This window comes from Garra rufa, chromosome 9, assembly GCF_049309525.1.
Source record: "Garra rufa chromosome 9, GarRuf1.0, whole genome shotgun sequence".
In the NCBI taxonomy this organism is placed as follows: Eukaryota; Metazoa; Chordata; class Actinopteri; order Cypriniformes; family Cyprinidae; genus Garra; species Garra rufa.
In genome coordinates this window covers 15745365-15769531 of record NC_133369.1, presented here as the reverse complement: position 1 = coordinate 15769531, position 24167 = coordinate 15745365, and the positions used below count along the sequence as shown (strand labels likewise).

The 24167-nt window shown below is 35.8% G+C and overlaps 1 protein-coding gene across 1 annotated transcript; it reads right to left on the bottom strand.

The window, feature by feature from the left end:
- Nucleotides 1–961: 961 nt before the first annotated feature.
- Nucleotides 962–21843, bottom strand: prune (prune exopolyphosphatase). The gene is made up of 8 exons (XM_073847454.1): nt 21681–21843; nt 15167–15271; nt 14821–15023; nt 11692–11876; nt 11308–11466; nt 11090–11184; nt 5014–5172; nt 962–4012 (listed from the first exon to the last, which is right to left on the bottom strand). Exons 1-8 carry the CDS (start codon nt 21717–21719, stop codon nt 3602–3604), a joined length of 1356 nt encoding a protein of 451 aa, XP_073703555.1. The 5' UTR covers nt 21720–21843; the 3' UTR covers nt 962–3601.
- Between the last annotated feature and the right edge of the window lie 2324 nt (nt 21844–24167).

The window sequence follows — 24167 nt, the reverse complement described above, 5'->3', positions numbered from 1 at the left end:
TTTTTCATTTGAAGATTAGGATAAATGTAACTTATTTTGTCTTCTGGGAAACATGAAAGTATCTTCTGTAGCTTCAGAAAGGCACTACTAAATGAAAATATATGATATTTAAGCAAAATAAGAAAAATGTACACATCTTCATTCTGTTCAAAAGTTTACACCCCTCAGCTCTTAATGCATCACTTTTCCTCCTGAAGCATCAGTGAGCGTTTGAACCTTCTGTAATAGTTGTGTATGTGTCTGTCAGTGGTCCTCAGTGTGAAAAGATGAATCTCAAAATCATACAGTCATTGTCGAAAAGGGTTAAAATACAAAAAAAAAAAAATCAAAAATCAAAGATTGTGTGGAACCTGAAGGATTTGTTTGAAGAACAGCGGGCAGTTTAGCTGCTCAGGACAAACAAGGGACTCATGAACAACCTGAACAACCATCACTAAAAAAAAAAAAATCATCTAGATCACATCTACACAGTATTAAGAATCAAGCGTATATAAACTTTTGAACAGGGTAATGTTTATAAATTCAACTATTATTTTCTCTTGTGGACTATATGTAAACATCTTTCATGTGAAATATCTTGTTCAGGTCAGTCCTAAATAAAAAATAACATGCATTTTCTATGATCCCTCTTATTTTGGCAAAATAATTAACATTTCACAGATTCTGCAAGGTGTATGTAAACTTTTGACCTCAACTGTATAAGGATCATGTGACACTAAAAACTGGAGCAATGAATGCTGACAATTCATCTCAGGAATACATTTTAAAATATATACACTTCTAAAACATTTATATATTACATTGTAATAATATTTCACTATATAAACGATTTTGAGCCTTGATGAGGATAAGAATAAAGGTTACAAAATATTACTGACCTCTAACTATTAGTGTACAAAAGCAATTAATAAATGAAACCACAAAGAAATTGTCTTTAAACAGATAAAGCCCACAAACCACATATGGAACAATTTGAACATTTTTTATTCATACAGAGAACTTAAAATAAAAAACTCCTTGGCAATAAAAGACAGAGGATGTGCTCCTGAATGTCCTGTTTCACAACCATAGCACATTATTACATTTACATAATTTAACATTTCATACAACATCATTATGATATTGGCGTTATATAGTTTGGTGGAGTCGACTAGTAATAATGTGCTTAGTTCTTTTGAGGCAGCATGCAGCAATCCTCTGTTGTCACCATGTCAGATCTCACCAAACTATTGGTCAGGGTTAATTCACAGGGGAAACACAACACCTCAAAACACCAACAAGTCTGATATTAACGGATTTTGTTCAACTGTTTAAATGAAGTTGTAACTAAATTTGCTCTTTTTTCTTCTACGGGAAACAAAATATTTATATAACTGTATAATAAAACATGTTATATAAAATTCATCCAATTAGGCCTTTAAAAAGTGCCTTTGATTGCAATAAGCACATTTAATATAATGAATATTATGATTATGATTTTAGTAAAAATGAATTTTCTAATAAGCTGCCATCCACATAACAAATCAAATGGACTTTTCATGAAAATCTCAAAAAAAAAAAAAAAAAAGATTCAACCCTAAGTGATTAAATCATCAAATAAATTAGGTAAAGTAACATAAATGAACAGAATACTGAATTTTTATCTCTCAAATGATTAAATGTTTAACATGCCTTACACACAAATACAACTGAGGTCTTTGGTAGTTAATGGAAAAATCTCATTGACTAAAATGCAGGTGCCCTGATTCTAACCAGGAGCAGGTCAGTTAACACCTGTAACATGCAAAAGGCCACAGAAGGGTTACGCTCACTTTTCACGAACCAACAAGAACTCCTTTACAATGTTATTGGGGAATTATGACAAGATGGACTAATTCAATGCATGTTTATCTTCATTTACATCTGCTGCTGCATGAGTTAAAATTACATAACGTCATCAATTTAGAATCTATGGACGGCATCGTTGACATGCTGCCAATTACCACACAATCATTTTGACTCCTCCCAACAGGAACTGCTATATATATATATATATAAATGCTATAAATAAAAATTTTAGATATTATATATAATTTTTTCTTCTCTCGCTGCAAACAGTATATCAATATATCTATATATATTATTTTTTTCAGAATTCTTTGATAAATAATTTTTAAAAACAGCATTTATTTAAAAAATAAATCTTTTCTAACAATGTAAATCTATGCTATCACTTTTTATTAATTTAACACATCCTTGGTGAATAGAATTATTAATGAAAAAAATAATTAAATAAAGAATAAAAATGTACTGACCCAATTTTTAAACAGTAGTGTATATTGTTAGAAAACTTTTCTACTTTAAATAAATGCTGTTCTTTTTAACCTTTTATTGGTCAAAGAATCCTGAAAAAGTATCACAGGTTCCAAAAAAAATATTAAACAGCACAACTGTGTTCAACATTGCTAAAAAATCAGCATATTAAAATGAATTCTAAAGGATCATGTCACACTGAAAACTGGAGTAATGATGCTGAAAATTTATCTTTGTATCGCAGGAATAAATTACATTTTAAAATTCACATAGAAAACTTTTATTTTAAATTGAAATAATATTTCACAATATCACCGTTTTTTTCTGTATTTTTGAGCAAATAAATGCAGCCTTGATAAGCAAATATTACTGATCCCAAACTTTTGAGCAACAGTGTGTGTGTGTCGCTCAAAAGTTTTTGCAAATATATATATATATATATATATATATATATATATATATATATATATATATATATATATGCAAAAACTTTTGAGCGCCTTATACTTGCTTTGTTTGAAAATTTTATATATATATAATTTTTTTTTTTGTATTTTTTTTTTTTTTTTCTCAAACAAAGCAAGTATCTAAGCATGTACACAGTTCCTGTTGGGATGAGAAATACATATAAATATGCAACTCTAGAATTGTTTCAAAGTTTAACTGAAATCATGACCAGCTAAAAGGTAAACCTGGTAGTTTAGTTCTGTATCCACATGAGAAAAATGCGTACCTATTAGGATAATACTGTACGAGTGTTACTGTAAATGCTTTTTCAGTCAAAACGATTCAAGTCAAAATTATTTGTCTGGGGGAATCAATGCCATTCTAAGCTGCCAAGCTGAAAATTAAGTTCAGCTTGAAAAGAAGAAAATTAAGAAAATTAAGAAAATTAAGTGTGAAATTGGCATCGAAAGCAACAATAGCTACCATGTTATAATTAATTGAATAATACTAGAAAACTAATTCTGAATCAGTTCAATTCATTGTCAGTTGCTTGCTTGCACTGGGTGCATATTGTCAATTTTAGATGACATGTTTATGTCTCAATGAGACTTTTTTAACGAAAACTTTAAACATTTCATATATAATGCATTTATGTAATGCTTCTTTCATATATCAGATCTCCAACAGAATGGTCTTCTCAGACTATATCGTACCTTTGAAATAACCAGATCAAAAAAGTGCCATTTCATTCTCATGCTCTGACGCAGCACTGTTGAATATGCACTTCATTCTGTTGAAGATGCAGAAGGACTTTCCTTCTCCAGCTCTTATTCCAGACTCTCTCCCCGACAACAGATTCTCATCACTGTCCCTCAGGAGATGTGTCCTCCATGCTGGCCATCTTGCTAACTTTCTCTACCAAAACCTCAGGATTGATTTTTGGTAGGCCATTGTCTAAGGGACAACCCTCCACCAGACTGTTCATTGGCGTTGGAGGAAATTGGGTATCGTCCTCAATCCCAGCATCCTCGGGACACTGTTGTAAGTCACACTGGTCCTGATTGGAATCATCGTCCAGATCTAGATCCTCTATGTTCCCGCTTGAATACACTGTCTTTTCCCTGTCCTTCAGGAAGTCTGTGATTATAGGCATTACCTTCTTGCGGGATGCTATTGTGTTACCCTGTATAAAGGCCTTCACGTCTGGAAACGGACTGCTCATTGGCTGAAGGTCCAGACTGGGGTTTTTGGCTTTTTCTAGTGCTTTACTCATCTATGAAACAAAGGAAATACAGATATTAATTAAAAAAGTGAGAAGTGAATGTGAATTGTTGCATTGCTGTTTATGCAGTGTCAGAAAGCTACCAGATTTAATAAAAAATATCTTAAGGCCGTGTTTACACTTGGCGTCTTTTTTGACAAGAAAAAGTTGGCAGACGCGCTTTTTTAGTTACAAAAAAATCTGGACGCGTTTTGCAGCAGAGGGCATCTTTTTGTTGCTATAACAACAGCAGCAACCGTAGCCTATGTGTGGAGCAGAAATGTTGATTAAAAAAGGAAGCTGGCTCTTTTCTTTTTTGACTTTTATTTGATAGGACAGTATTTAGACAGGAAGCGAAGTGGGAGAGAAAGAGGAGGGACGGGATTCGGAAAAGGTCTGCGAGCCGGGACTCGAAAAAGGGACGCCCGAAGCTCAACGGCTCTACTGTAACGTTACATGTAGATGTGCGGCTCAAGAAGCTAGCAATGCTGCACGCCGGTTTTTGAAGTTAACAGGGAGGTGAATCCGGTTCACAACAATAAAGTAAAAGTCTATATAAAGGCAACTTTCCCATTTTCTTGTTATAGAAACGACAGGTCTAGCTGCTCGCTTGTCATTGGTCAGATCTCAAAAAAGCGCTTGACGTAGGGCGTTTTCTTCAGAAAAGTTAAACTTTTTTCAACTTGAAAAGACGCTCAGAAAAAGACACCGGCGGTGGCGTTTAAAAAAGCGCTCAGGACTTTTTTGAAAAGACGGTTTACTCCATAGGATTATAATGTAAAACAGACGCTGGCAGTTTGAAAAAAGACGCCAAGTGTGAACACGGCCTAATTTGTGTTCTGAAGATGAACTTACGTGTTTGGAACGACATGGGGATCAGAAATGAATGACAGAATTTTCATTTCTGGGTGAACTATCCCTTTAAACTCCTAACCTGGCCAAATATGCAGAGTCAATTATAAGTAAGCCTTTTGAGGCTTTGTTCCCGGAAAGTTATAAAGCGTAATGAGTACCTCTTCCCTGTAGACAGTGCTGGAACTGTAGACGGCTAGCTGTCGGAAGGGCTCCTTGTTGTCTTTGAAAGAGATTGTCATGGCAACCACCAGGTTGTAGTTATGATTGTGGCAAAACTCACAGAGGTCCTGCTGTAGTCCACGCCTCTGAAGAAACGCCTAAAGACAGAACAACACGGTTAGCGTAAGCATCACAAAAAAAACTGCAATCATTTCACTTTCTAAGACAATATCTGTTTTGGAGATGCATATTTTCAAATGCCCAATATTTTTCTTCTGTTGATTAAAACTGTTTTTGTTGGCTTCAAATTCCAACATATATAGTGGATGTCAAAAGTTGACATACACCTTTTATGCTTTCATCACCTCTCTTCTTGATTACTGCAATAGGCTATATGTCGAACGTCACCTGACCAACCCCGGAAAACAGGTCTCATTGCTTCCGCTTGTCGGAGAACGTGTTAATAGCCGTAATAAATAATGGCGATATCGACGGACTTTTAAGGTAATCAGTAAAAACAAGCCAGCTGTTTATTGTGGACGTTTCATTCGATATTTATATATAAATGTTAGTGAAAAGAATAAAAATTTAAAAGTTTTATATATCAATCCACATATGTGATGGACATTGGTTATGATCATTTTTAGTGTCTACTTTGAATGAATCTTGAGTAAATCATGTTCATATTTAAAGAGGGATATGCAAAACGCGTGAACCGGAAGCAACGAGACCTGTTTAGCAGAAAACGGAAGCCTGTTGGGCATAACCCCTATTCATTATACTTGGGTCTTCCTCAGTCAAACATTGCACGCTTACAGATGGTACAATATGTTGCTGCAAGGCTGTTGACCAGGGCAAAGAAAACTGATCATGTTACACCACTTTCTTCACTGGCTCCCTGTCCGTTTTAGAATTCAATTAAAATTTTTGTTGTTTGTTTTTAAAGCTCTTAATGGTCAAGCCCCATCTTATCTCAGAGATCTTCTTACTTCTCTTTCATCCTCCAGATCTTTAAGATCTTCTGACAGGGCTTTCTTAGCTGTATCTTGTTCACATTTAAAAACAATAGGGCTTTTTCGGTTGCTGCCCCCAGTCTTTGGAATCAACTGCCACTGGACATCCGTCTTGCATCTTCTGTTTCAACTTTTAAAAAGATGTTGAAAACACACCTTTACTCCCATGCATTCTGATTGGACTTACTTTATGTTTTACTGTTTTAGGATTTGTTTTGCTTGTTTTATGTTTTAACCCTTTGATTTTGTTAAGCACTTTGGTCAGATAAATGTGCTATATAAACAAACTTTACTTACCTTGCAGAATCTGTAAAATTTTAATTATTTTACCAAAATATAAGGGACCATACAAAATGCATGTTAATTTTTTAATTTAGTACTGACCTGAATAAGATATTTAACATAAAAGACGTTTAGATATAGAGAAAATAATAGCTGAATTTATAAAAATGACCCCGATCGAAAGTTTACATATGCTTGACTTTTAATACTTTGTTACCTAAATGATCCACTGCTGGGTTTGTTTTTTAAGTGATAGTTGTTCATGAGTCCCTTGTTTGACCTGAACAGTTATAGTCTGTAATACTTTGGTTTTTCAACATTTTTGTGTATTCTAATCCAACAATGACACTATGATTTTGAGATCCACCTTTTCACACTGAGGACAATTAAGGGACTCATATGCAACTACCATAAAAGGTTCAAACGGTCACTGATGCTCCAGAAGGAAACACAAGCCTCTCAAAAGTAACTTTTGTAGCTTCTAAAGCGCAGTATTAAGTAAAAAATTTATGATATTTGGACAAAATAAGAAAAAAAATGTACACATTCATTCTGTTCAAAAGTTTACACCCCTGGGTCTTAATGCATTGTTTTTCCATCTGAAGCATCAGTGAGCGTTTGAACCTTCTGTAATAGTTGCATATGAGTCCCTCAGTTGTCCTCAGTGTGAAAAGATGGATCTTAAAATCATACAGTCATTGTTGGAAATGGTTCAAATGCACAAAAATGCTGAAAAACCAAAGAATTTGTGGGACCCGAAGGATTTTTCTGAAGAACAGCAGGCAAAAAAAACCACAGCTGTGAATCATTCAGGTAACAACACATTATTAAGAATAAAGCATATGTAAACCTTTTGAACAGGGTCATTTTTATAAATTTTAAACTATTATTTTCTCTTGTGGACTGTGTGTAAATATCTTAAGTGAGATCTTATCAGGTCAGTACTAAATAAAAAATAACATGCATTTTGTATGATCCCTCTTACTCTGGTAAAATAATACCATTTTGCAGATTCTGCACCTCAACTGTATCTTTGTTTCTGCTCAAATATTAACACAACTTCATTTGTGTAGGGTCAATTAAAAAGTATAATCTTTAAAACATGCACAGATCAAACATCATTTCATTTTATGACATCTCTGATCTCTTCTGAATCATTTGACAAACATTTCTGATTAACTTCTTTGGCAATTTGACAGATACGTTAAAAATAACTACATAAACATTAAATAAGTAGCATTATTACTTTGAAATAATAATTAAGATTCTGTGAGTAATATCATTTGTTTTTTAAGTGTTAAAATTAACATTTTGGGGCTGGTTTTAAATCTATGGATTTCTTATACCATATTAAAAAATAAAACAATATTCCAACAGTCTCCTGTAGTATGAACAAAAATGTCTTGATACTTCTCACATCTGATTCAGCAACATTATGTATTCCTATTGCATGTGTACTAACAAGAGTAGAGGAGAGTCCGTCACGGAGGTTAACGTCTGGTGTAATCAGTGGCTGTGCGAGACGGGCCGCCCAGCCCTGCGGTGAGTCTGGGTGTGTCTAACTTGGAATCGGTTGTGCTTCAGTATTAATGAGGAATTCACATGAGTCATGAGGATGGGCACATGAACACACTTTGTGCCCACAACAGTAGCTCCTTACATTTCAGAGTCTACATTTCCTCTCTCTACTTGTGGAACCAAGTACTGAGGCCAAATGCACAGCACAAACACAAGATTCACTTCATTTAGGATGAAACATGTAATTTGCATGTGATCTTCTAAATTTAAAGCAAGCATCAGAAATAGTCCTGGAAGAGTGTTTTAGAAATGCTGCAAGTATGCAATGAAATTCCATACATCATTTAATTTTACAGAGCACCAATACATTCACAAAATATATTGTTTTAATACAATAGTATGGTAACACTTTACAATAAGGTTCATTAGTTAACATTAGTTAAACACATTAGTTAACATGAACTAATAATGAACTGCACTTATACAGTATTTATTAATCTTTGTTAATGTAAATTTCAACATTTACTAATACATTATTAAAATTTTGTTACCATTAGTTAATGCAGTGTGAACTAACATGAACAAACAATGAACAACTGTATTTCCGTTAACTAACGTTAATAAAGATGAGTAAATACAGTAACAAATGTATTGCTCATGGTTAGTTCATGTTAGTTAGTACATTAACTAATCTTTAACTAATGAACCTTATTGTAAAGTGTTACCTATAGTATTAAACAGTTTATAGTTTAATACAACAGTTCTTTCCAGTCCTCAAATCTGATTGGCTGAGAGGAGTGTGATATTCTGACAATATCGGAATTCCAACTTGTAGTATTTCTCACAGCGAGTGTCAGATGCAGAAATCTACAATTTTATAGAAAAAATTATGTTTTTGTGTCACGGAATACAGTTTTAAGAGTTTTTTTAAGTAAAAAAATTTAGACTTTATATGCAATTTGTTAATAAAAACAAAGTCTATTTAAAAATTAGCTTCAATGTTTTCTGTGATGTGAGCTTTAGGGCGTCCATGGACAGAGCAGCCTCACCTTGGCCAGATCTTCTGGAATTTGCTGCTGGGACTGATGTCTTTATAGTGGTTAAACATGAGCTAAATATATTATTATATATATATATTATTATTTTACTTAATGCAAATTTAATGCTGTATAATAGAGCGCTGCCTGATATCACATTCGTAGCCGTGTGAAGAGTAGCACACTGCTATTTGTTTGATATTGCTCATACATATATATTAAATAATAAATAGTTGATTGAATTCATAACATCAGCATTTTAATTGTCATAATTTATCTCATTTCTTAACTACCAACTTGCCCAAACTAATATAACCTGGAGATTCAGCATGGAACAGAACAGGTTAGATGCCTCTTTCACACACACACACACACACACACACACACACACACACGTATATGCACACATGCATAAAACAAGCACCTTTTATTTTTGGCCATGCATCACATTGCCGTTTATTTAGCAACTTTTGCTATATGTATTAATTAATTTCAAGATGAAATTCAAAGTTACTTTTAAAAACACAAGAATACATTCTGGATGTACAGCGTGCATTTTAATCTTATGGTCATCAAGGCTGTACTTAATTGATCAAAACTACAGAAAACTGTAATATTGTTGCAATTTCTAACATTGGTTTTCTATTTTAATATACTTTAAAATATAATTAATTTATGTGACACAGCGCTGAATTTTCATCAGTCATTACTCCTTCAGTGTCACATGATCCTTCAGAAATCATTCTAATATGCTGATTTATTACTTTTATCATTAATGTTGAAACTGTTGTGCTGCTCAATATTTTTTGGGAACATGTGATGCTTTTTTCTTTGATTCTTTGATAAATAAACAGTTAAAAAGAACAGCATTTATTATATATAAATAGAAATCTTTTCTAACAATATAAGTCTTTACTATCACTTTTTATCCATTTAAAACATCCTTGCTAAATAAAAGTATTAATTTATTTAAAAAAAAAAACATACTAGTTTATATTATTAATATATATTATTAACATAAAATTCCTATTTTGAATACACTGTTCTTTTTAACTTTTTATTTATCAAATAACCCTGAAAAAAGTATCACAGGTCCCAAAAATTGTTAAGCAGCACAGCTGTTTCCAACACTGATGATAAATCAGCATATTAGAATGATTTCTGAAGGATCATGTGACACTGACGATTGGAGTAATGATGCTGAAAATTCAGCTTTGTTTTACAGGAATACAAATATATTATAAATATCTTGCAAATATATTATATAAGTATATTAAAATAGAAAACTGATTTTAAACGACAAAAGTATTTCACAAAATGACACTTTTTTTTCTGTATTTTTGATTAAATAGATTCAGGCTTGATGAGAAATAAACTGCTTTAAAAAAAAAATCTTACTGATCCCAAACTTTTGAACAGCAGTATATATTCTGCACTAAATGCTATTCTTATATCTATTTTTATTTTCCTTTCACTGTGTTTGAAAGAAAGGCAATGAAAGAAAAATAAATATTCAATGGAAATTACAGAATGTCGACACAACAATTGAAAAAAACTTTGTATTTCTTTATAAGGGTGTGATTAACTCAAAACACTGATCAGGTGAAAAAAAGTTGCAAAAAAGGTGTAATTTGTATATATCTGCATAAATATCAGTTTCCATTAAAGGTTGTATCAGCGATTTCTAGGCTAAAACATAAAGTGTCAATTTCAGCTGACCTTTCTTCACGATCCGCTCGCTGCCTGCCCCATAAATTGTCTGTGAAAAAAACGCGTCTCTCTGGTCAGCCTAGGGTCCGAGATATGCCAAAAAAACAATCGGCGCTATCAACTATTCCACAGATAAACATACAGTGTTCCAACCAATCAGCATCAGGGGTTTGGTGTTGTGGACTTTCCTACTGGTGCAGGGATGTGAGGGAGGCGGAGCGAAAGTCCACAACACCAAACCCCTGACGCTGATTGGTTGGAACACTGTTTGTTTATCTGTGGAAAGGTTGGTAGTGCCGATTGTTTTTTTTTGCATATCTCGGACCCTAGGCTGACCAGAGAGACGCGTTTTTTTTCACAGACAATTAATGGGGCAGGCAGCGAGCGGATCGTGATGAAAGGTCAGCTGAATTTGACACTTCATGTTTCAGGCTAGAAATCGCTGATACAACCTTTAAAAGCAGTATCAGACAAAAGCTTTTAGAAGTTATGTGAAATGTCATAACAGCACTGACCTCTAGTGTCATGTAAATGACACTGACAGCCAATTTTAGATCCCCACCAGATGCTGCTTTCATGTCTTTCAACAGCATCTGTTCCGTGGAGAGGCCTGAAATGCAAAACAGTAGCGTGAAATTACTTCTGATGAATACATGCTTTCAAATTACACTGTTTAATATGTCTACATCAAGTGGTTAGATTCATTACCCTACACAGTAAAAGCTCCTCTTACCGGACACGTCAAACTTGGCATTCTGTAGTGACTGAAAGAGAGCTCCCCTCTGAGGCAGTTTAGGAAAACGTTTCTCCAAAAAGACGGCGTACTGGCTGTCCTTAGGGGTGACTTTACCTGCCTCAGGTGCCATGTTAACACAGTCTAGGATAATGGTACCTGTCAACACATACATTTTGCTAGTTGACAAGATTTTATCTTTTTGCTGACATCTCACATCTCTATCAAGTCAAATGAGCACACTGACTATGTCCTCCGGCTAAATGCCACTGAAGACCATGCTGAGCCCATCTGATGTCTAACAGTGTCTAACAGATTGAAGCGCAGTCATGCTGTGAGAGCTCACATTACTCTCTGTGTTTATCACATCACCATGACACTCACCATATAAAAGCTGAGCCACTTGCTGGTCGAGCACCTCAGGTGCTTTTTGGGCAATGCGCTCCGTCACCAAGGTGGCACATGAGCCCACGGTCTCCACAGTGACAGGGCACGAGGGGGATGGAGGTCTCTGTAGGAGGTGATGGTCAATCACTTCCACAACTGTATCTTCCAGCTCACTGTCAGCACTACAGTATAACACAGATTTACTAAAAAAGAACAGCACAAATCTCCAGATCTTCAATTCAGAACTTTATTCGCATTTAACTTACTTTAATATCCAATAAATGAGATATTTATATATATATCAAAATAATAATAATACAGTGGTGGCCAAAATTATTAGAACGTATTAGTATTTTCAACAGCTAAGATTGGGTTTAAGTCAGTTATTTCTCTTTGCTTTAGTGAGTCAGCAGGAAATATCAGTTTGCATTCATTTTGCCATTAATTGTAATAATCCTGGGAGATTTTTTTGTTTGCACAAGGAGTCAGACAACAGCCAGTGCTCCACACGGAGATCTGATCTCATCATCATCCAGTCTGTCTGGAATTACATGAAGAAACAGAACAATCTGAGACTAAATCCAGAAGAACCGTGGGAACGTCTCCAAGATGCTTCAAGAAACCTACCTGCAAAGCTACAGTACTGTTCAAAGTTTTAGGCTTAAATGCTGTAAAATGAGGATGCTGTCAAAAATAATGTCGTAAATAGATTTTCTTCATCAATTAACTTTATTAAAGGAATAGTTCACTTCCAGAACAAAAATTTCCTCACCCCCTTGTCATCCAAGATGTTCATGTCTTTCTTTCTTTGGTCGTAAAGAAATTCTGTTTAAGAAAAAACATTTCAGGATTTCCCTTCATATAGTGGACTTCTATGGTGCCCCCAAGTTTGAACTTCCAAAATGCAGTTTAAATGCAGCTTCAAAGGGCTCTTTTGAAGAACTGAATGCATACTTGCTGAAAAAACATTAGTTCCTTTCAACAACAGCATTTTCAAACCACAAATCTCAAGAAAGAAATTTTATTTCACTATATTTACAAGGTATCTGCAGGATTAAAAAGAAAAATCTTAAAACTCGTTTTAAGACCTGCACAAATAAAATTAACAACGTATGAGTCGGGCAGGGCAATGTCTACAGTAACATATTAAACCATAAAATGGCATGATTCACAGCTCAAATAAAGGTATTCACAAAAACATAAAAACGTATCAATTATTGAAAATAACATTTTAGCTTTAAACCATTTTTAAGAAAAGGGATGAGCCATATTCCATAATAACTTATATTCATTTAAAACAAATAAATATATATATCATACTTGTCTTAATTGTTTAGATTTTTAGAAGGCACATGACCTTCTTTAACATTTACAACTCTGCATGTTTTCTTTTTGAAAAATATGAGTTGATGTTTGCATCGTCACTGAACATTAAAGGTTGTATAAGCGATTTCAAGCCTGAAACATAAAGTGTCAGATTCAGCTGACCTTTCTTCACGATCTGCTCGCTGCCTGCCCCATTGTTTTTTGGCATATCTCGGACCCTAGGCTGACCACAGAGACGCGTTTTTTTTTTTACAGCCAATTTATGGGGCAGGCAGCGAGCGGATCGTGAAGAAAGGTCAGCTGAATCTGACACTTTATGTTTCAGGCTTAAAATTGCTTATACAACCTTTAACAGCAAAAGGCGTATTAAAAATGCAAATTCATTCTCTGTCACTAGGTGGGGCTTTTGAAGCGGCAGAAATATAGCAGTTTCTCCGGTAAAGGCTGTGCACAAAGCAGCCCTGCCCTCATAAACGATGAAAAAAATGAAATGAAAATGCCATCAAAACCTTTCTGAAGACAAATGGCTACCTTTAGAAAAACATTAATATAATTCATTCAAAACATTCAATGAATTAGTCTTTTTGTTTAATCGCCACATTAATCCATATTGCGATTGTCTTGTCTTTTCATCCCCGGTGTTACGAGCCCTTGCTCTTTCTCTCATTGCTTTTTTCCTGAGTGCAGCTGCTAATTGGATGGGGGCGGAGACTAGCACACACCTGAAGCCTCCTATTTAAGAGCTGCTGGTGGCACTTCAATGGTGGCTTGCCCTGAGAACTCTGTTTTGTGTTTGATTTTGGGTTTTGTTTTCCTCATTTTCTTTTGAGGATGGTGAGTGATTGTTTGTTTAGTTACAACAGAGTACATAGAAGGCATAGGTAAGTGAGCTGACCCGGAAGACTTTAGCTGTGTTTAATTTCTTCCTCGGGAGACAGGAAGTTTTCCTAACTCTTCAGTAAGTTGTAGCTTAAATTAGTTAGCTCACCAGTCCTTATTTATGATTTAAGTTCAAGTGCATTTCCTTTTGTTTTCTGTTTTGGTCATATTCTCTTACTTTTACAATAAACTTTTAACTTTTTTGCCCTGGCCACTGTTGTATTTGTTGGTTTTAGAATGGCTTTTATGTTGGTCCCTAAATGGGTCGTAACACCGAATTTAAGACTTGAAAACTCAACTAAGATTTTTCTTATATCATTAAAGGCATTTATAACTTCTTTTAAAGTATTAGTTAACTTCCAGAATAAAAAATTCCTGATAATTTACTCACCCTCATGTCAAATTGTTCTTATTTTTTTTCACAAAATGACTGATTTTTTCACTAGATAACTCTTATTCTTTAGCAGGGATCGCGTAGAGCCCTTTGAAGCTGCACTGAAACTGCAATTTGGACCTTAAACTCATTGCCCACCATTGAAGTCCACTATATGGAAAAAAAAATCCTGGAATGTTTTCCTCAAAAACCTTAATTTCTTTTCAACTAAAGAATAAAGACATGAACATCCTGTATGACATAATGGTAAGTAAATTATCAGGGCATTATTATTCTGGAAGTGAACGAATCCTTTAAGGATCCACAGGAATCTTGTATTAAAGATACATTTTGATAGCCCGACTGGAAGACACAATATCCCCGGAAAATCTGACTAGCAATTTTAGATATACACATTTATTAAAATGAAAATTCACTTCATTAATAACTTTAAATCTACAATTGAATCCTTTTTGTATGGGAAGATGATCGAACACGGTTTAGTACACATACAGTACTGCATATGTGCTGCAGAACAGAAGACTGACCTGGGGAGAACATTGTGGTCAACCAATGTAAGCGTAAGCTGTTTGTTCTTGTGCAGGCCGTGGAGGTCCACCTCATCCCTGAACAGCAGGCAGTCCTGTGAAAGACAGGTCTCTCTCAGCAGAAAGATGCTGTCAGAGCGCAAGGGGAACTCAGCCCGTGGGATGTTGAGTACAGGGACTGGCATCCTCTTACAATCAAGACTCTACAAGAGAACATTAATGATGAACAAAACAATAATCCTCATCCTCTAGCACACAATTATTACGTCTATTATCTCTGCCACAAATCTCATGTTTTCCAAGAATACCACAGCAAAAGTGGTTTATTAGGTTGGGAATTGCATACCTTTGAAAGAAAGTAGGCGAAGGTCAGGGCTGATACCATGGAGTCCATATCACAAGCCTCATTTCCCATTACGACATGCAGCCCTGGGCTGTTCCTACTACAACCCTGAGAATGAAAGAGAACAATGTCACAGGCTGCTGGACTAATATAGGACAAGAAATCATAACGTATAACTGCAGACCTACTTCTTCATAATAAGGCTTCGGTGGCCTCTATTAAAACCAGGCTGAAATGCAAAACTAAAATTTCCATGACATTATCTACGCGCAAATATTTACAGCAAATAGCAAGAACATGACAAGCTGAGAATGCATCCTATAGGCTGTGAAGACTTCCAGCTTCATAAAGAGCTTCATCTGACAAACAGTGTTGAACTTATGATCACCCTGTCGCTCTGTATCACCGCCAGCCAGTGGGAGGTGGAGTACAATGTGCAGAGATAAAACACAGTTTGTGGCTTCTCACCAGATATAGCACAGCAGTATATTCCTTTAACAGATGATAACATGAATGACAACAAAACTCATTTTATTTTAAGTTTAATATTTGTTTTTAAAGTGATAGTTAACCCCAAAACATGATGTATAATGTATGACTTGCTTTTTTCTGTGAAACATAACAGGAGATATTTTGATTAAGGCTGACACAGCTCTTGTCTTGTTCATACAATAAAACTGTACAGTGACCAAGGGTTATCAATAAAGGGAAAAATGCTCCATAAAAGTAGGTCGTACAACTTTTGCACTTTATAGTCAAATCTTAAAAATACACGTGAGGAACAGACTTGTTTTTATTAGCTGAAATCTTCCTCTCTGCCTCAGCTTAAATCTCATCCACGCTTCCACATACTGAAATCTTGTGTGAAAACATTTAATATGTTAACAATAATGATTTCACAGTAAAACTAAAATGAGATTTGAGAGCTATGGTCTATGTGACTGTAGATTTTGAATTAAAGTATAATGACATAAAATTTCAGTGTTGTTCCTCCTAACATGAACTATAGTATCGCTTCAGAAGATTATACACTACTGTTATAAGTAGAGCCCTATGATTTCTGTGATGTGGAAAATACGGACAGAATTACAGAATCCGGTCATAAAAATGGAATTTACTGTATAGTGCAGAATGTTGCTAGCCTGGGTTTCCTCATGCTGCCTTACGCGCAGCGCAATTTTATTCACGCTGCTAGGCAGCCGGGAAACCATGGACCAAATTTTCACCTCGGATAGAGAACCAATCACAGAACGGGGAGGGAGCAGCAAGACGATGACGCCTTCTATGCGACTCACCGAAGCAGTTTGTTTATAAATATGGATCCAGCATGGCAGCAGACGCGAAGTTATCTTTCGATGCAGCTTTAGATAGTTACACTCGAGGCCGTTTCTCAATACCAAGTAACGTTACGCAAAGTTCGGACTTGCGTCCTTCGTAGTTCGGACTTGGAAGTTTGACTTGGGAGTATGAACTCCCGAGGATGTGAGGATGCAAGTCCTGCAATTCTGCAATATATTTACCAGAAAAATGTAAATACAAAGTATTTCTGAGATTTTTATTAAAATATTTTTTATAAAAATCAATTATTTAAAGAGGCTTTTAATTATTAAAATTTAATGAAACCATTAAAATGGAATCCAGACAATTATTTTGATATTTGGTATCATATTATATTAATTTGAAAAAAAAAAAAAAACTACATTTAAGAAGGCCTTAAAATTTGAATTTTTGTTAAACTTTTAATAAATTGCTGTTAAGTTGTTTAAATTTCATGATTCCAATTAATTAGACGAAATGAAAATGTAATTTACCATTAAAACAGAGTAAAAAAAAAAACAGAATTTGGAAAAAAATAAAACAGAATTTAGGAAAAAAAATTAAAAAGGCTTTATGTTTTTGATGATTCTTATGATCACCAAGGCTGCATTTATTTTAAAATAGAATAAAATAAGATATACTGTGAAATATTACTACAATTTAAAATAACCAAGATATTATTCTTGTGATTGCAAAAGCTGAATTTTCAGCATTCATTACTCCAGTATTCAGTGTCACGTGATCTTGAAATCATTCTAATATGCTGATTTGGTGCTCAAAAACATTATTATTGATTTTGAAAACAGCTGCTGCTTAATAATTTTGTGAAAAGCATGATTTTTCCAGATACTTTGATTAACAGAAATGAAAAAAGAACAGAATTTATTTGAAATAGTGATCTTTTGTAACATTATAAAATGTCTTTACTGTCCTTTTTGGTCAGTAAAATGCATTCTTGCGAAATAAAAGTATTACTGTATATAAAAAAGCTACATTTATGTTACTTAAAGGATTAGTTCACTTCCAGAATAAAAATTTCCTGAATTTCCTCACCAACATTTCATCCAAGATGTTAATGTCCATTTGTTGTTAATGTCGCAAAGTAATTTTTTTGGATGAAGTTTGAGGAAAACATTCCAGTTTTTTTTCGCCATATACTGGACTTCTATGGTGGCCAACTGGTTGAAGGTCCAAATTTCAGTTTCAATGCAACCAGGGGCGCCGCTAAGGGGGGGGAAGTTAGGACAATTCTCAAGGCCCACAACACTTTAGGGGCCCCCAGAGATCTGCTTTGGTGTGGTAGGGGGGGCCCAACTTCATATTTTGTCATAGGGCCCAAAATTGTGAGCGGCGCCCCTGAATGCAGCTTCAAAGGGCTCTACATGATCCCAGCCAACAAATTAGGGTGTTATCTAGCGAAACAAACAGACATTTTCTTAAAAAAATAAATAAATAAATTCTATACTTAACAACCACAAATGCTCATCTTGCACTAGCTCTGCGATGTGCGTCTTCCCACATTACATAATCACAAAAAGGTAGGTGTTAGAATAAACTACAGTCATGGCCAAAAGTTTTGAGAATTACATAAATATTGGAAATTGGAAAAGTTGCTGCTTACATTTTTATAATAGCAATTTGCATATATTCCAGAATGTTATGAAGAGTGATCAGATGAATTGCATATTCCTTCTCTGCCATGAAAATTAACTTAATCCCGAAAAAAAACTTTCCACTGCATTGTTAAGAAGGCTTCAGGGCGTCCAAGAAAGTCCAGCAAGCGCCAAGATTGTCTCCTAAAGAGGATTCAGCTGCGGGATCGGAGTGCCACCAGTGCAGAGCTTGCTCAGGAATGGCAGCAGGCAGGTGTGAGCGCATCTGCACGCACAGTGAGGCCAAGACTTTTGGAAGATGGCCTGGTGTCAAGAAGGGCAGCAAAGAAGCCACTTCTCTCCAAAAAAAACATCAGGGACAGATTGATCTTCTGCAAAAGGTATGGCGAATGGACTGCTGAGGACTGGGGCAAAGTCCCTGAAGCCTCTTTCCGATTGTTTGGGGCATCTGGAAAACGGCTTGTCCGGAGAAGAAAAGGTGAGCACTACCATCAGTCCTGTGTCATGCCAACAGTAAAGCATCCTGAGACCATTCATGTGTGGGGTTGCTTCTCATCCAAGGGAGTGGGCTCACTCACATTTTTGCCCGAAAACACAGCCATGAATAAAGAATGGTACCAAAACACCCTCCAACAGCAACTTCTTCCAACAATCCAACAACAGTTTGGTGAAGAACAATGCATTTTCCAGCATGATGGAGCACCGTGCCATAAGGCAAAAGTGATAACTAAGTGGCTCGGGGACCAAAGCGTTGAAATTTTGGGTCCATGGCCTGGAAACTCCCCAGATCTTAATCCCATTGAGAACTTGTGGTCAATCCTCAAGAGGCGGGTGGACAAACAAAAACCCACTAATTCTGACAAACTCCAAGAAGTGATTATGAAAGAATGGGTTGCTATCAGTCAGGATTTGGCCCAGAAGTTGATTGAGAGCATGTCCAGTCGAATTGCAGAGGTCCTGAAAAAGAAGGGCCAACACTGCAAATACTGACTCTTTGCATAAATGTCATGTAATTGTCGATAAAAGCCTTTGAAACGTATGAAGTGCTTGTAATTACATTTCAGTACATCACAGAAACAACTGAAACAAAGATATAAAAGGAGTTGAGCAACAAACTTTGTGAAAACTAATATTTGTGTCATTCTCAAAACTTTTGGCCACGACTGTATATTCTATAATTGGCGAGATTTGAGATTCAATCTGAGTTGAGCAAGTAGGGCGAAAAACTCATCAAACATTTAATTTTCTCCTCCAACTTCAAAATCGTCCAACATCATTGTTTTACCTTTTTTGTAACGGGCATTTGACTTTCTTTGCACGTTCGCTTTGTAAACATGAGCTTTCCAACATGATTACGTGTAAGGCTGTACCTTCAAACCATTGGCCAAGTCTACAAAATGAAGAAAAATCCTGCAAGTCATGGGGGTAAGTAAATTATTCTGGAAAGTGAACTTTAAAATGTGCTTTCCCTCTTTTTTTTTGGGAGCTCAAGAACCCTCAACTCCATATAAAAGCCTATTTGCTGAGCCACTTGCGAGGCGAAGAGCACTTTTAATAGAATAACACCGAATGCATCACCCTGGATTCAATAAAACCTTTTATCTCTCCCCATGATGACTCCTCGTCCACTGTTAATTAGCATTTGGCCTGCTCCATTACTCCAGCCGAATACAGAAGCCATCTGTGACGTCAGCATTAAATGATGTACTCTGATCTGGTCAACCAGCTGGGATTTGTTTGAAATACTGAACGACGGACTGTCAACACAGAGCCACTGAGCTCACAGCTGGCAAAGACCAGGGGTGAGGTTTGTCTAAGGGTGAGGTTTTGGCAAGATCTGTTTTACTCATGTGATAATCATCACCAAAATCCTTGTTCGATTGGGGAAGTGAAGGAGAAACATGCTTATTCATGTCCATATGGGCATGGCCGGAGGACAGCGCAGGAAGTTAGTCACCGCAATGTGAAATGGACCACGGGACAGTGAGTAAACAGTACAGAACCTGTGGGTCTTGGGTCAGGGCGGAAGAGAGCTTTTGTGTACGCAGTATTTGCAACCTCACGCTTCAGTGCAGACAAAAAGCACTTTAACCACAAGTGCAACCGTATAATTTCTTCAATCATTGACTGAATTAGTTAGAGAACCCATCTCTGCTTGCCCTCCATGAGCTGAGAGTCTTAAAATAAACACTGGCTTTGGTATATCCACCCAGCAGTGGGTGAGCGCTGGTGTTAGGGTGTTTGGGTTTAAAACAACATCGTTTAGGGTATGAGAGATGTACTGCTGTTGGACAGATGCTGTCAGGATCATTTGCACCAGACAGCAGGTGTTATTGTTTCTGCAAATAGGGCCACCTTCAGTTTTGAAACTGAGTGCATTAAGCTGAAAAACTAGAAAAGTGGGAATTGTTCTTGTTGACCAAACACGCGGACATCACCTTTAGGAAACAATCTCTATCTGAAGCTCCAAAAGATGCATTTGCACCAAACAGCTCATTAAATTTGTTATACATATACATACACACATTGCTGTTCAAAAGTTTGAGATTTTTAATGATTTTTGAGTTTCTTATGCTCATCAAGGCTGCATTTATTTGATCAAAAATATTCAATAATATTGTGAAATATTATTTTAATGTAAACTTACTGTTTTCTATATTAATATATTTTAAAATATAAATTATTCCTAGAAATTATTCCATTAAGAAATTAATACTTTGGATGTGTTAAATTGATAAAAAGTGATAGCAAAGACTTATATTGTTAGAAAAGATTTCTTTTTTTGAATAAATGCTGTTATTTTTTAGGTTCCAAATCACAGATTCAAAAAAAAAAATATTAAGCAGCACGTTTCCAACATTGATAATAAAAGTAATAAACATGCATATTGGAATGATTTCTGAAGGATTATGTGACATTAAAGACAGGATTAATGATGCTAAAAAATCAGCTTTGCATCACAGGAATAAATTCTGTGAAATTAAAAGAAAACCAATATTTAAAATTGCAATAATATTTTACAGTTTTACTTTTTTCTGTATTTTTAATGAAATAAACGCAGCCTTGATGAGCATAAAGGACTTGTTCAAAAAACATTACAAATCTTACTGATCCCACACTTTTGAACAGCAGTGTGTATTTTTATATCAGTACATTTCAGCCATACTTGTTCCACTTAGGCTACTCCTACATGACGAATAACTTTTTTTGAATAAAATGCTAGCATAACAATAAATAATACTGTAATAAAAAGTGCTGTTATTATATAAATAATAAATATAAACAAACATGCTCGCGTACTTTCTCTCAATGCATGTGGTTGTTTCTATAGTTGGCGCATGCGGTCGGGGTCTTTGCACGCGTCATACCATATGACTTGTGTCAATATCAAGTGTATATCGAACAAAGCATTCATTATTTATCACACCAAGCTATCATTAACGACCAACACATTCCTGTTTATGTATGTCTCAATGCGCACAGTGCAAGCATTGACCACTGGCCACATTTTTAAGTGGGTAAAATGGTAGAAGCAAACATACCACGCGTAACCCTCTGTCTTTGAGCATAATGTTTCATAGTCTTACCTTAATCACATCTCGACAGCTCCGTAAATATGCCTCCATTGTCACACGGAGTCTGAGCGTTTTCACGTAACGGAATATCTTCAAAGAGTATAAAATGCCCTTCGGTGTCTCTGAAATGTGCAGTGTCTCCGCGGTTCACTGTGTGTAAGTTAAGCCACTCGGAATTCAGAGGTTTGCGAGTCGAGAGCGAAACGAACTACGGCGTGACACGTGACGTCGCACGGTGGGCCATGGGAAATGTAGTTATGTTGTGGACTCACCGAATGAGATTTCCTGCGCTCCCTTTGAGATCATCTCTACGCTAGAGTTCTCCTAAACGGTAACAAAATTAAAATGACCTGATATTTTATCACATAGACACATTTGAAAACGTAAATCCTCTGTAGAGGACTAGCCTTTAGAGAATTTCTCTGAGAGGTGGCCTATATGCCACTGTTTTAAAGGGAACCCTGGGTATTAAGACTTGAATGGCTTAATATAACATAAATTATTTGTCTGACTGAAACATGTAACGTTAGTAAAAAAAAACCATGAAAGATTTATGTTATTTAAAGAATCCACATCGTTACATATTTCAGACTAGGGAGCGCTATTATTTCGATGACGTGAAATGGTTGCACTCTGTGAGCTACTGCCTCTACCTGTTGCTACTTTTAACAGGACATAAGAATTAGTGATGGGAAGTTCGGATCATTTTACCGACCCGGAACCCTTGAGTCTCGCTCAGCAAAATGAACAAATCTTTTTACGAGTAATTTTATTCATTTTAGCAAAATATAATTAAAATGCTACGTGTTACTTCTCAAACACATCTCTTGCTTACACAAACGTTGATCACACTACAAACAAGACAAAACTATAAAGCTATAAGAAAAAACAGAAAAGATTAATTCATTGTTTGCCTGGGTCTTCAGTCTATGATTGGCTCACCTCACCTCTATCTGTCAGGGTTCGAGTTGTTCGTTCATCATGTGACAGCCCCATATAAGCTTAACCAATGCAGTCTGAGCCAGAAAGAGAATTGATTATTTCATATCTGGAGTCTTGGGGATTGAGTAGTTCATTCATCATGTGACAGCCCCATAAGCTTAACCTATGCAGTCTGAGCCAGAAAGAGATTTGATTAGTTCATCTCTGGAGTCTTCGGGTTTGAGTCGTTCGTTCGTCAAAAGACAGCCTGAACTACTCAATCCCCAAGACTCCAGAGATGAACTAATCAATTCTCTTTCCGGCTCAGACTGCATAGGTTTAGCTTATGGGGCTGTCACTTGATGAACGAACGACTCAAACCCGAAGACTCGAGAGATGAACTAATCAATTCTCTTTCTGGCTCAGACAGCATAGGTTAAGCTTATGGGGCTGCCATGTGATGAACGAACGACTCGAAAAACCAGGAGATTCGAAACAGGTGAACTAATTCCAGTACAGAATCTATAGGATGTTCAAGAATGATCCATCACTACTCAGAATACACAATAAAATGCTGATATGCAGCCACATTGTGTGGCTTCTGGTTGGAACGAGAAGTGGGCAACAAGAGAAGTGATGTAAATCTTCACTGCTTTCCTAGCGATAAGATGGAGAAAAGAATGGGAAGATGCTTTTGGACGACTAAAACTTCCTAAAGACCTGCGTCTTTGTTCTCTCCATTTTAGCCCTAATGCCTTTGAGGCTTTTAGTAGACCAAAGCTACAAATGGCAGAGACAAGAAACACTAGATGCCATCCTGGCAGGATATAAACATGCTGATGCTTGTTATGACGCCGCAGCCATTGAGGGAGTTTCTCAGCATGTATTTTACTCGATATCCAGGGGTGTTTAGACTCCTTGTGTGGAAAATTTTATGGTATGGGATTTGGTTTAAGCCTATGCTTATATCTATCGCCACCTGTGAGCTTTTTCAGTAGCTGTGGTCATCGTATCAGCAACAGGTAGCACCAATATCTCACTGAGTGCAACCATTTGATGTCATCTAAATAATGGCGCCCCCCATAGTCCAAAATATGCATAAAATGGTGTGGATTTTTTTAAGTAACTTAATCCTTAATGGGTTTTCTACTGCATATTTCAGTAAGATACATCATTTATGTTATATTAAGCCATACAAGTCCTAATACCCAGGGTTCCTTTTAAGTCTGGATATCTTGTACAGAGTCAGATGGTAAAAATGATTGATGATCAATCAGACTCATTTTCAAATTGCTTGTCGTAAATGAATATCTCAGGAAAACCTAGACTTTCTGTTGTGAAACATGCATCAATTTGATACATGTCCACTGTAGCAGACACCAGGACATATTTCATACTCATCACGCATTTTAGACATTAAGTGAGTAGGGAAAGAAATTATTTATGAAAATTTAGCTAAATTATTACTTTTTTATACTTCGTTTTTCATGACGTTTCCCAAAGAACACATTCATATGCAAATGAAAGACAATTAATATTTACATAGATTTTCCACTATGTTTATGCTCATATTATGTA

What these genes read in the sequence shown, in the direction of transcription:
- prune (XM_073847454.1), bottom strand. Translation starts at nt 21,719, where the DNA reads ATGGAGGCATATTTACGGAGCTGTCGAGATGTGATTAAG. An exon ending in AGTGGCTCAGCTTTTATATG is followed by an intron (nt 11,467 to 11,691) that starts GTGAGTGTCATG and finishes ATGTGTTGACAG; the next exon opens with GTACCATTATCCTAGACTGT. An exon ending in GCACTGTCTACAGGGAAGAG is followed by an intron (nt 4,013 to 5,013) that starts GTACTCATTACG and finishes TTTGTTTCATAG; the next exon opens with ATGAGTAAAGCACTAGAAAA.